At 36.8% G+C, this 13,644-nt stretch overlaps 1 protein-coding gene across 1 annotated transcript in view; it reads left to right on the top strand.

The window, feature by feature from the left end:
• LOC145713701 (fibrous sheath-interacting protein 2-like) overlaps nucleotides 1–13,644 on the top strand; it is a 76,263-nt gene that overhangs the window by 36,526 nt on the left and 26,093 nt on the right. Inside the window, 3 exon segments of the mRNA XM_081792597.1 lie at nucleotides 3,497–8,682; nucleotides 8,684–8,820; nucleotides 9,075–12,533. Coding sequence (XP_081648723.1) covers nucleotides 3,497–8,682; nucleotides 8,684–8,820; nucleotides 9,075–12,533 — 8,782 coding nt within the window.

Below are 13,644 nucleotides of genomic sequence, written 5' to 3' on the forward strand. Positions count from 1 at the left end.
GCCATCTGGATGTCTTCTTTGGAAGAGTGTCTATTCATAGCTTCTGCCCATTTCTTCACTGGATTATTTGTGTTTTTGGGTGTTGAGTTTGATAAGTTCTTTATAGATTTTGGATACTAACCCTTTCTCTGATATGTCATTTGCAAATGTCTTTTCCCATTCTATAAGTTGCCTTTTAGTTTTGTTGATTGTTTCCTTCACTGTGCAGAAGCTTGTAATCTTGATGAGGCCAATAGTTCATTTTTTCTTTTATTTCCCTTGCCTCCAGAGACATGTCTAGTAAGATGTTGCTGTGGCCAAAATCAAAGAGGTTGCTGTCTGTTTTCTCCTCTAGGATTTTGATGGCTTCCTGTCTTACATTTAGGCCTTTTATCCATTTTGAGTTTATTTTTGTGTATGGTGTAAGAAAGTGGTCCAGGTTCATTTTTCTGCGTGTCGCTGTCCAGCTTTCCCAGCACCATTTTCTGAAGAGACTTTTTTCCCATTGGATACTCTTTTCTGTTTTGTTGAAGATTAGTTGGCCATACAATTGTGGGTCTGTTTCTGGGTTCTTTATTCTGTTCCATTGATCTGTGTGTCTGTTTTTGTGCCAGTACCATACTGTCTTGATGACTACATACAGCTTGAAGTCTGGAATTGTGATGCCTCTAGCTTTGGTTTTCTTTGTCAACATTACTTTGGCTATTCCGGGTCTTTTCTGGTTCCATACAAATTTTAGGATTGTTTGTTCTAGCTTTGTGAAGAATGCTGGTGTTATTTTGATAGGGATTGCATTAAATCTGTAGATTGCTTTGGGTAGTATAGACATTTTAACAACATTTGTTCTAATCCATGAGCATGGTATATTTTTCCATTTCTTTGTGTCTTCTTCAATTTCTTTCATAAGCTTTCTGTAGTTTTCAACATACAAATCTTTTACATCTTTGCTTAGATTTATTCCTAGGTATCTTATGGGTTTTCATGCAATTGTAAATGGAATATATTCCTTGATTTCTCTTTCAGCTGCTTCATTATTGGTGTATAGAAATGCAACCAATTTCTGTACATTGATTTTATATCCTGCGACTGAATTCACATATCACTTCTAGAAGTATTTTGGTGGAGTCTTTCAGGTTTTCCATGTAGAGCATCATGTCATCTGTGAAAAGTGAAAGTTTGAAAGTTTGAAAGTTTGACTTCTTCTTTGCCAATTTGTATGCCTTTTATTTCTTTTTATTGTCTGATTGCTGAGGCTAGGACGTCCAGTACTATGTGGAACAACAGTGGTGATAGTGAACATTCATGTCGTGTTCCTGACCTTAGGGGAAAAGCTCTCAGTTTTTCCCCATTGAGGATGATATTAGCTATGGGTCTTTCATATATGGCTTTTATAATGTTAAGGTATGTTACTTCTATCCCTACGTTCTTGAGGGTATTTATCAAGAAAGGATGCTGTATTTTTTTCAAATGCTTTTTCTTCATTTATGAAAAGTATCATATGGTTCTTATCCTTTCTTCTATTAATGTGGTTTATCACATTGATTGATTTGCAAATATTGGACCAGCCCTGCAGCCCAGGAATAAAGCCCACTTGATCATGATGAATAATCCTTTTAATGTACTATTGAATTTGCTAGTATCTTGTTAAGAATTTTTGCATCCAGGTTCATTAGGGATATTGGCCTGTAATTCTCCTTTTAGGTGGGGTCTTTGTCTGGTTTTAGAATCAAGGTAATGTGGCCTCATAGGATGAGTTTGGAAGCTTTCCTTACATTTCTGTTTTTTGGAACAGTTTTGAGAAGAATAGGTATTAACTCTTCTTTGTCTGGTAGAATTCCCCTTGTTTGTTGGGAGGAAATACAAGGCCTCTTATTTGTTGGGAGATTTTTGATAACTGATTCGATTTCTATGCCAGTTATGGGCCTGTTCAAATTTTCTATTTCTTCCTGTTTCAGTTTTGGTAGTGTGTGAGTTTCTAGGAATTTGTCCATTTCTTCAAGATAGCCCAATATGTTGGCATATAATTTGTCATAGTATTCTCTTATTATTGTTTTTATTTCTGTGTATTTGCTTGTGATCTCTCCTCTTTAATTCATGATTTATCTATTTGGGTTCTCTCTCTTTCCTTTTTGATAAGTCTGGCTAGGGGTTTATCAATTTTGTTTATTCTTTCAAAAAACCAGCTTTTAGTTTCATTGATCTGTTCTACTGGGGGTTTTTTCCTATGTCTTTTTTTTTTTCAAAAATTTTTTCAATGTTTTTTTATTTTTGAGAGAGAGTGAGAGACAGAGCATGAGTGGGGGAGGGGCAGAGAGAGAGGGAGACACAGAATATAAAGTAGGCTCCAGGCTCTGAGCTGTCAGCACAAAGCCCAATGCAGGGCTTGGGCTCATGAACCAAGATCATGACCTGAGCCAAAGTCAGACACTCAACTGACTGAGCCATGCATGTACCCCGCCTATGTCGTTTATTTCTACTCTAATCTTTATTATCTCCCTTCTTCTGCTGGCTTTAGGCTTTATGTTCTGCTCCATTTGTAGCTCCTTTAGATGTAAGGTTAGGTTGTGTATTTGGGACCTTTTTTGCTTCTTGAGATAGGCCTGAATTGCAATGTACTTTTCTCTTAGGACGACTGCCTTTGCTCTATCCCAAAGGGTTCGGACTGTTGTGTTTTCATTTTCATTTCATTACATGTATTTTTTATTTCTTCTTTAATTTACTGGTTAACCCATTCATTCTTAATTTTTTTATGTTTATTTATTTTTGAGAGAGATAGAAACAGAGTGTGAATGGGTTAGGTGCAGAGAGAGGGGGACACAGAATCTGAAGCAGGATTCAGGTTCTGACTGTCAGCACAGAGCCCAATGCAGGGCTAGAACTCACGAACTGCAAGATTATAACCTGAGCTGAAGTCAGACGCCCACCTGACTGAGCCACCCAGATGCCCCACCCATTCATTCTTTAGTAGGATGTTTTTTAGCCTCCATGTATTTTGAGGGCTTTCCAAATTTTTTCTTGTGGTTGATTTGAAGTTTCATAGCATTATGATCTCAAAATATGCATGGTATGAACTTCCTCTTTTTGTATCTGTTGAGGGCTGATTTGTGACCCAGTATGTGATCTATTCTGGAGAATGTCCCATGTGCACTTGAGAAGAATGTGTATTCTGCTGCTTTAGGATGAAATGTTCTGAATATATCTGTTAAGGCCATCTGTCCCAGCCACTTGGCTATTTTTTTAACCAGGAAGCCATTTATGCTCAGCAATAAATGCTGAAAATCAAAGTTCCAAGTGATTTTGAATCAAAGGGAATCTTATTCAAAGAATAGATCGCAGCCACAGAGAATAAACCAACTTGAAATTAGATATTCTAAATAGATGTTTTGCTGTGTTCATTCTATACACCATTGCTGGATTCTAGCTATGCATTCTTTGATACAAGGAATTAAAGGTAGCACCTGTCCCTAAAAGAAATTCATATATGATTTCCCTTGTGTCCTGCTTACCTCCTTTCCAGGTAACTTCAGAAGAACTGAACAATATAATTCATAATATAATGACCTGGGTTGTGGCTGCAGTGACCAGTATATTATACCCAGCCATCACAAAATATGAAGAAAGGTTGCAAAATACTACATACCCATCGTCTGATGACTCTACCCTCTCTTCAAATAGTGCGAGTTGCTGTAGCACATGCAGTGAAATGCTTCTATATGAACTAAGTAAGGCATTTCAGGCAGAGGTCTGTACAGACACAGCTGACAGGTCACTACAGCAACCAGCAGCACCTGTAAGACCATCTTCTGCCCACAAAGAAAGAACAGTTATGGGAAAAACTCATCACAGGAAAAGACAACATAAAACCTCTGGACCACTGAGACCACTGAGACCTCTGGATAATGAGACCACTGAATCCCCCAAGATTAAGACCTGCAAATATGATAGTCACCTTTCTGCACTGATTGAAACAGGCACAAAGGAATCTAAAGATGGCTCAGAACACCCACTGTCTACTGATGAAAAAGCAAAAGTTGTAAAGGAGATGCAGGAGTTAAAGAATGTTTTTGATAACTTTAAATATCATCTAAAAGAGGAAACTGAGCTGATTTTAGAAAATACATTTCATGAAATGGTGTCTGAATTAACCCAAACCATCCCCATTCTTTCTTCTGTTACAGCCAAAGCTCTGGTTGACCAAACTGACACTGACAAAGGAGACTTACTCTCCAATGCCAATATCTCCTCAGCAGCTGCTGAAATTATGGAAAGCGTGCTTGAGAAGTTACAGTCTGCAGTTGAGAAAAAATGTATTGAAGTATTTGCACAAGAAAATTTGTCAGTTCACTTTAAATCAGACTTACCATCCAGTGGAGAACATTGCATTTCTCCAGAAGAAAAAACTCCAAAAGCTTCACTGCCTTATACTGTGGAGAACATGAGTGATATTGCAGAGGATATGGTTCATGTGATTTTAGAAAAGCTGAGGGCTCTTGCATCTTCTAAGCAAAATGAACTTGCTCATCTTGAAATCACAACTGAATTGGCTTATCAACAACACAGGGAAGATCCAATATATGTGTCCCTTCAAAGAGCCAGTAAAAGGAAATCCAGTGCTGAACCTGATGCAGCCAATTTGATTGGCCAAGAAGAAATACAAAATATAGTGTCAAATATTTTTTCCCAGTCCTCTCTGGTTGGTTATATACAGGAAGCAATCAGTACTATATTAAATTATATACGAATTGGACTTAATAATGAAAGGCTCATTGCAACTAAAGAAACAATGATCATCCTTCAGCTACTTGATGATATCTTGGCTCAGCTACATCAGAAACCACCAAAAACAGTTTTCCAAAAGAGAAGACACCCCAACCTAAGTAGTCCTTCTGGTACTGAAGAAGAGCACAGACTCACCAGCACTAGAGTAACTAATGATCCTAGATATGGATGCCTGTTTCCACCTATTAATGTTCTTGGCATGGTTCTTTATTCTGAAGATGAAGATAAAGAAATAGATAAGATTGTGGAAAATGTGCTGATTTCATCTATCAAAGGTGAAAAAGCAAAATTACAAGAACAGCTTCCTGATCACTGGTTAACAAGGGAAAATCCTGATTTAAAGTACAAAAGAAATATGAACTTACCTACAAAGTCTGCTTCTCAAGGCAAAGTAGCATTTCCCGACTGGGGATTAAAGACCGACCTTCCAGTTTTTGATAATAGGGACGTTTTTAATGATAATCCATGTTTGAATAATGACCTTTTGCTTCTCGGCCAACATGTAAAGCATCAAACACAAAAAGCCTCAGAAAATATAATTGCAAGTATTTTAGCAGAGATGCTCAAAGACATATCTTCTGGGCCCTCTGGTCACCTAGATTATAAAAATGATAAGGAAGCTTCAGTTCTTACCTCAGGAAGCCCACAAGATCGGTCCTTTCAAGACTGGATGAACCAGATGTTCTCTGTGTCAGAAATCCAAAGAGTATCTCAAGAAATTGTAGATGCTGTATTAAAAATACTTTACATAGCTTGTAGTCACATTATCAGTCATTACTCATCAGTACATGAAAATTCTCTAGATAATGCTGACATACCAAATAAAGAGCCATTAGAAATATGGTTTGAGAGTAAAAGGAAGATGAAATTTTTATCTTTACTTGGCATAGACCCTACAAGAGATCCCTGGTTAGAACCTGAAGAAAGTGAATCAACACCTGAACCTATAGTTCACATTAGTGATAAGATCATCTATACAATTTTTAAGAAGCTAAAATCATTTATGTGTCCAAAATTGCAAAACTGCTTTAAACTAGAAAGCCATGCTGATCTTTCAAAGCCTGCACCTGACAGGAAACCATTTCAATCTCACCTTGGTACTTACACAACTAAAGTGGTAAAAATTGTTTTGGATGTAATACAGAAAGAACTGAAATATAATAAGAAAAATCTAAATCTTGGGAAGAGTGGCTCTCCCAAGGACTTTATAGATACAGGAGTTTTTGCTGACTATGAAAAGAAATTAGACTCTGTTGTCACAAGGCTAAATACTGACATTATGATAAATTCATTAGCAACTTGTATTTGTGAGTTGTTAAGTGGAAATACAGGTAAAAGCAATGTTATGCTCCCTTCAGATAAGCTAAGGTCTAAAATCTCACATGAAACTGCTGACATTGATCAACAATGTCATTGTCCTTGTATGCAAGAAGAAGTTGACAAATGTACCAGATTGCAAGTGTTAGATAGAATCGGGGATACCTTATATGACATGTTACATGAGCTCATAGGAGACCATCCATGTTCTCCCCCATCTGATGAACAAAATAGAGACTGGATCAATGAGAATTTGAGGACAACCACTGCACTGCAGTCTAATATTCAGCTCATTTCTCATACAATTCTAGAAGATATCATTAGAAAATTATGTAGTGTTGAAATGGATCACAGTTTCACAAATTCAGAATTTAAAGCTATCTCAGAGCATATTGATACTGACAGCCTATCATTTTCTTTGCTTATTGAGGAAATGAGCAGATGCTTTGACATAATCTCCAGCATGGTGTCCAGTATGATCCAGCCAGGTAGCAAAGAGGTGACTAACAACAAGGAAAATACAACTGCCCACAAAACACAGACCACAAAAGTAAAGCATCAAGATAAACTGGAAGTCATGGCTTCAGAGATCTTTGAAATGGTTTTTGCTAAATTGAAAGGGTTTGCCAATAGAAATTTAGAAATTCTGGGCACTACAATCAGTGGAAATAAAAAGAGCAACAAGAGGTACCGGGAAAGTGAAAGTATCAACATTTGTACAAACACACATGAAAGACAATTGCAGTCTGCTTTATATGTGCATGCAAAGAAAGTATCAAGTACTATTTTGAAGGCTATGCAAACGGAATTAAATGTGAGCTTGCCAAATTTTGAAACAGGGCATCCACATAAGTTTAATGAAACTGAACCAGAAGAGCAAGGCATTGAAAATTACAGATACAGGCCAACCTATGGAAATTTTCTTCCTGGAGGAGCTGACCCAGAATCTTATCTAGAAGATCTTGCAGATATAGAGAAAGAAAGTGCTGGAGAGGAAAGACCATCAGAAGAAACTAAATCAGAATCTCTTAAGCAATGGTACCTAGAAAGAACATTTAAAAAAATTGAAGTAGAACTCAAAGAGCCAGGAAAGTCCCCAGTTGTGCCCATTATAAGAAATATTTTGAATGAAATTTTTCAGAATCACTTAATTGATCAATTAAATGTGCTTACTCTCTCCCAGTCTCATTTATGGGACATTCCTCATGCTGGCAGTAAGCCATTTGCTCAAAAATCAATTCAGTCTGTGGATAAAAGAATGGATCTTTTAGTGTCTGAAGCAGATGTAACTGTTGTTGTAGCTAATATTGTTAGAACCATACTTAAAAAACTTTATTCTGCAGCCATGACAGATAGAAATGCAAATGAAAATAGATATAACACTATCACCTGCTTGGCAAATATCTCTTTTCCTGAACATTACAGTGGGGAAAAGGCCTCTGCTCATTCTACCACACTGGACAGAAATCCAGGTACATTTCAGTCCACACTCAGTAGTGGTAAAATAACCAAAATGAATGTAGTTGAAGATATTATACAGTCAGTATTAACAAATCTAGAAATGTTTGCTACTTCCAAAGTAAAAGCTCTCTTTTGTCCTCATATCAATCTCACAGTTCCAATAGCTTTGCCTCTACAGCACGATGAGACTGCTTTAAGCCAACCATGGCTATCCACCAAAGATTCATATTCTGATGATCAATGTTCCTGTTGCTCAGTGGATCATAACAAGTCTGGAGAGACCACCTCAATATGTCACCCGACTGCCTGTAAATTAAATAGATATGCAACAGAAGTGGCTAGACTAATTTTACAAGGAATCAAACAGAAGTTAGATAAAGAAATGGAAAATCCATTCTTAGCTCATAATATTGCGGTTTCTGACAGGAACCCAAGTCAGACTGTCAACACAGTGTTAAGTATTATGTCTACTAAAGGTAAATATGAAAAAAACACATTTGACAGAGCGATTGATCTAAGTTGGCCAGAAGATATTGTTGAAAGGCTGTTCAATAAAAGCGATTATCGAAAAAAACTTCAACTTCAAATACTAGATACCATTGAGGGTATCTTAAGTGACATTTGCGAGAAAACACTAGATGAGAATAATGTCCTACTTGCTGAATCCACTCTTAATAAATGTAATACAAGTGGGAAACATTTAGAAGCAAACTCTGAAGCAAACGCCAAGTGTGCAAATAAGGCTGTTCCAATGCTTTTAGTTCCTAAGTCTTGTGTCGCTATGATTTCCAGTGATATGGTGAATATTGTTCTTCAAAGTCTCACTTCTGCTATCATGCTTGGTGTAAATGCAAAGGATTCTATTTCTCCAAAATTGCCCCTGATGTTTTCTGGTGTATGTCCCAAATCAGAGCATCAACAATCTCCTGTTATGGACCCAGTGAATGAAGGGAAAAGGCAGATACATCCATTTGCAAGAAAGGGAAGATATGTACAGCTGAAATCAGTCTACTCTGATGATAATCAGACAACTGTACTTAAGAAACAAAATGCCAAGAAATATGCTTCTGACCCATGTGAAGAAAATGCTCACTTCATTACTAAAACCATTTTGAATAGATTAAAATCTTTTGCCACAGAAAGATTTTCTACTTACTCTTGATAGTCAGACTAGAGAAAAACCATATGTTTTCCCAGAACTTACAAATTATAAACAAAACGACAGTCTATTTCTTGAAGCAAACCAAATGCCATCAGATGTGAGTATCCCAAAAATCTAGGGGCGCCTGGGTGGCGCAGTCGGTTGAGCGGCCGACTTCAGCCAGGTCACGATCTCACGGTCCGTGAGTTCGAGCCCCGCGTCAGGCTCTGAGCCCCGCGTCAGGCGCTGGGCTGATGGCTCGGAGCCTGGAGCCTGTTTCCGATTCTGTGTCTCCCTCTCTCTCTCTGCCCCTCCCCCGTTCATGCTCTGTCTCTCTCTGTCCCAAAAATAAATAAAAAAAAAAAAAAAAAAAAAAAAAAAACAAAAATCTCAACAGCCAGAACCATTCTTGGTCAAGATGTCACAGATTACACATTTGCTAAATATAGGGAAAAACATAGACCTTCAATTCATATATCACAAGGTAGTCTTAGGGAATATGCTGACATAATTGCAAGTACCATTTTGATGCTTATAAAAAATGACATAGATTTAGAAATCCAAAAGATGTATTCATATCCAAACAATACCTCATTCCAAGAAAACATAATTGTGAGTGAAACTGTCAACAACATCTTCAATAGTTTACATGATAAAATATCTTTAAAGGCAAATAGGCTTTACTCACAGCAGAACCCTAATCTATTTACACAACTAGCTGTACAAAATGAAATATTGCCTGGTCAAAGAAAGATGGAAGACAACACTGAACTATCTCTTTTTTCAAAATACCCACATCAAAACCAAACTCTATCAGAAGCAGAAAACCTGAGAAGGGTTTTGGAAGAGATATTTAAAAATGGAGAATCTAGACAGGAAAAAACTGCTTTGTTAAATGCAATTAATGAAATTTTAAAGAAGGTATATCAGAGGGTAATGGAAGACATAGGCCATTGCCCTCCATGTAATGAACTCCCCCACTTTACATCTGATTCTAAAATTAAAACATCAATAGCAGCACACAAAAAACCCTTGCAGTCATATATAAGCAGTGTTGCAAATGACATAGTAGAAAGTGTTTTTAGAAAAATGTTCTCAATAGTTATGACATCCTTATATGAAAACAATAAGGTCAGGGGAGAACTGGAAGCATCTGGCAGTGATGAATTACTGGTGAATCCATCATACTTTCAAGACTTGAAACAAGCAGAAAGAAGTGTTCCCCCCGAACATGTGATACTGCAAGTTTGCCCTTCTACAGGCATTAGAAGCATGACTTCTTTGGAAAACACCTTACTGCAAACTTCTCCATTGCAAGTGGGTGAAGAATTGGCCCAAAAGGTTCTCAAAAAGATCACAAATTTTGTTTTACAAAACCTAGAAGAGAATTTGTCCCCTAAAGATCAATCTGATGAAATGCAATCTCTGAGGCCATGCAGTTCTAAAGCTAGTTCCAAAGGCAGCCCTAATGCGAGTTTTAAAACACACTTTAAAGCAAAATCAAAAGTTCTCTCTTTGCCTAAATTTGGAACAAAACCACACCTAGAACCTAGTGGTGCTAAAGCCAAAAACAAGACCAAGTTAAGTCCTAGAGAGAAGACTTTAAGAGGCAGTCAGTCCAATACTGGCATTGGTCTGCCATACCTGCTATCAACAGGGGATGCTAAAAACTCCTTAGTGAGAAAAAAACTCCCCACTGCGGAACTAAAAATGTATGCCAAGGATATAGTAAGCAATATTCTGGAAACAATTGTAAGTGAATTTCAAAAGATGAGGCAAAATAGGCTAATGGTAAATATAAACACTTTAACTTCTGATCAAATCTTGACAGCAAGCAAAATAGTTAATGCAGTTTTGCAAGGATTATATGCTACAAAGAACAACAAGTTGGCCAGCCAAACAAAAGGCTCATACTCGCATGATCTCAAACTTTCACAGACAAATTTTAGGGCAATCTCTCTTGCAAATCCAGAAGCCCATTTGTCTTTGGAAAATGTTTCTTCGCAGCTAGAGAAAGTCTTTTCTAAAGAAGATATTTTTAAACAAATGCTTGATAAATGGCAAACAGAATCAAATGACATAGAAAATGAAAAATATAAGCTATTGATGATAGCTGAGACTGTTTTGAATGAAATTTCAATGAAAACAAAAGAATTAGAACAATCTGTTTCACTTTTAAATTTGTCACTTCTTGATGCTTGTGAAAGCAGGTACAACTTTAAAAAAGCTGCCTTTAGAACTGCGGGTTCCCAAGTACAAATTAACATATTTGGTCAGGAAATTGTTAAAAAGCTATTTGAAAAATTAGAGGTGTACTTCATGACTCAGATGTTCATAACAGATGGTGAAGAGATGCTAGAAAGCAAGAAAGAAACTACTACTAGAAATCAAGGTGGCTCCTTAACAACAAACATCCTCAACAGTGTACCAACATATAACACAAAGTTGAAAGACAAAATATTTGGGGGTTCTAGCCACCAAATTGCTCAAGAGATCATGGAAGGGGTTCTGAACACCTTAGAATCATTTGCAGACCTACAGTTTAAACATATCTCTACATATGCTTTTTCTGAAATTGTGAAAATACCTATTGAAAACTTTGTTGCTGTCCAACAGAAGCCATTAATGAAAACGATATTGCCCAAGTTACAACAACTGAATATGTTTCCTGATGAATCTAAATCAAGTAGTATGATCTCCCAGGAGAACATGAAGACGACCCTTCGACAGCTTCACTCATTCCATTCAGAACTGCTTACTTATACTGCTAATACTGTCAATAACATGCTTGGTGTAATTAAGAACAAGCTAGACAAAGAAAAATGCCAAATGGAACCATCTTCAAGTAAGATCATCAGCACACTGATGGACCAGTGTACTCATTTCTATGAATCTATGATAAAAAGCCATCCAAAGGAAAATCTGCTCCAATTAGCTGAAAATGCCAACACTGCCAATTGGCACAAGTTTGTAACTGGGATGGGAATGTTCACTTCAAAGTCAAAGGGAGTTAGCTGTGGGGATGATCTTCCACAAATCCCTGGCTTATATTTTTATTCAGAGGAAGATAGAAAAGTAAAGGATAAGATTTCCTCAAATCTATCTTCATATGTCAGATACTCTGCAGGTGATACACCTAAATCCAGAAAGCCATTGGAAGGGCTTGAATCAGAACTTAAACCATTATATTCTAGAAGTGAAGGCCAAGGCCTCAGCCATTTTGATCAAGCCACGAAAGGAAACAGCTCTCTCCCAGAAGGCAGCATCTTACAAAAACCATCTCAGAAATCTGGTGACTCTGTGCAAGCAGCACCAGAGCACTCCACATCCTTCATAGAAATGGAAGAAGGTGAAAATCAAAGAGTTCATCACTGTGAGTTCCCAAAACCAGTTGTTAAGCTAAACCAAAAACAGACAACCATTTCTCCACCCAAAATATGTGTAGCTGAAGAAAATATTGTCAATATGATGCTGTTGAGTTATGGCCTCTCAAGTCAAACCCCACAAACTAATGAAAGTATAGAAACAATGAAGCCATTTTTTGTATCAAAGGAAAATCCTTTGTCTCTAATGTCTGAAGAACGAAAGGATAATAAAAGCTTGCTTAAAATATGGGAAAAAAGAATCAGCTCTAAAACCAAAGAAGAAAACAGAAGCCTTATAGCAAGTGTAGACAATTTTACTTTACTGGAAAAATGGAAAGATAAGTACCAAATATTAGAAAAAATAGCACCTCTTGAAGAGGCTGAAGTCATTGCTTTTGCAGATCAAGAACTGGGACCACAGGAAATCCATTTAGTAGCAAGATATGTTACTACAGCTGTGGTCACACATTTCAAGAACTTTGAAGCCAGAGGTGAGTGAGGAATGACTTATAAAGAATTGGCATCATTTTAGAAAAAAAAAATCCATGAGTTTTGTTTCACCTCTCACATCCAAGAAGCTGCATCCATTGCTTCTCTGAAAGTAATCTTGGATTTGGGGTGGCTGATTGTGTGTTTTTCAACTGGTCAGTATGCTAAAAGGAAAAAAAATGTTGATACATTTACATAAGTTTTATTTGGAGGAGTGTTGTGCAGTTTTCACTATCAACAGATGAAACTAAATGGGCATAATTTAAAGTGATATATTTTGTTCGGCATGAGGTATCACTAGGACACGATGAAACCAGTTGTCTTTCTTGGGATATACAGTTGCTCTAAAGGCAAATTCCCAAACATAAGTTCAAAGAGGATTTTTCTTTTTATGTGTTTTTTTAAAAGAATGATTTCTTAAATTATAGTCAGACTTTCCATACATAGACTGTAATGATCCAACTTATTTTTGATATATACAGTTAGTCTTTGCAATTATTGATGATAGAGTTTACAAGAACAGTGGCATCAAGCTTGTTCTGTTCATGTGCCACTATTCTGACTTAAGCTCTTTTTTAAGTACAATACTCTAAACCCATGCTTACAAATAGGATATATGCACTCCCTTTTTATGAATGCTTACATGCATATTTTTGGGTTGAACCGTATAAAATAGCCATTTTTGTGTGTCAAAAACTGTCAAATATCAGCAGTTTCATTCAGTTCAATTTACTGTATACTATAGAGTCACAAACTGGATAATTAGCTAAACAGCTGAAAATGTTTTCAAGAATAATATGAGGTCTCTAGTTATCACTGGAATCACTCTAGGGCATTGCACCTAAAGTTGAAAATCATTTCTCTGCCCCAAGATTTCCAAAAGCTAGAAATATGTTTATACAAGAAAGAAACAAACACTTACAGATCTGAATTCTGTTTGGCCATTTTCTTAACGTCCTGGTGGAAGTAAAGTCCCACATGTGGGAAATAGAGATTTGAATAAAACTCAGTTCCTTCCTTGACTAGGTTTTTCTATTTCTTGATTGAGGTACCCCCAAGGTAAAATTCGTGTATAAAATATTGTTAGTATTTTGAATGCTCAACATTTTCCCT

The sequence above is a fragment of the Panthera onca genome, chromosome X (assembly GCF_046562875.1).
Source record: "Panthera onca isolate mPanOnc1 chromosome X, mPanOnc1 haplotype 2, whole genome shotgun sequence".
NCBI classification, from domain to species: Eukaryota; Metazoa; Chordata; class Mammalia; order Carnivora; family Felidae; genus Panthera; species Panthera onca.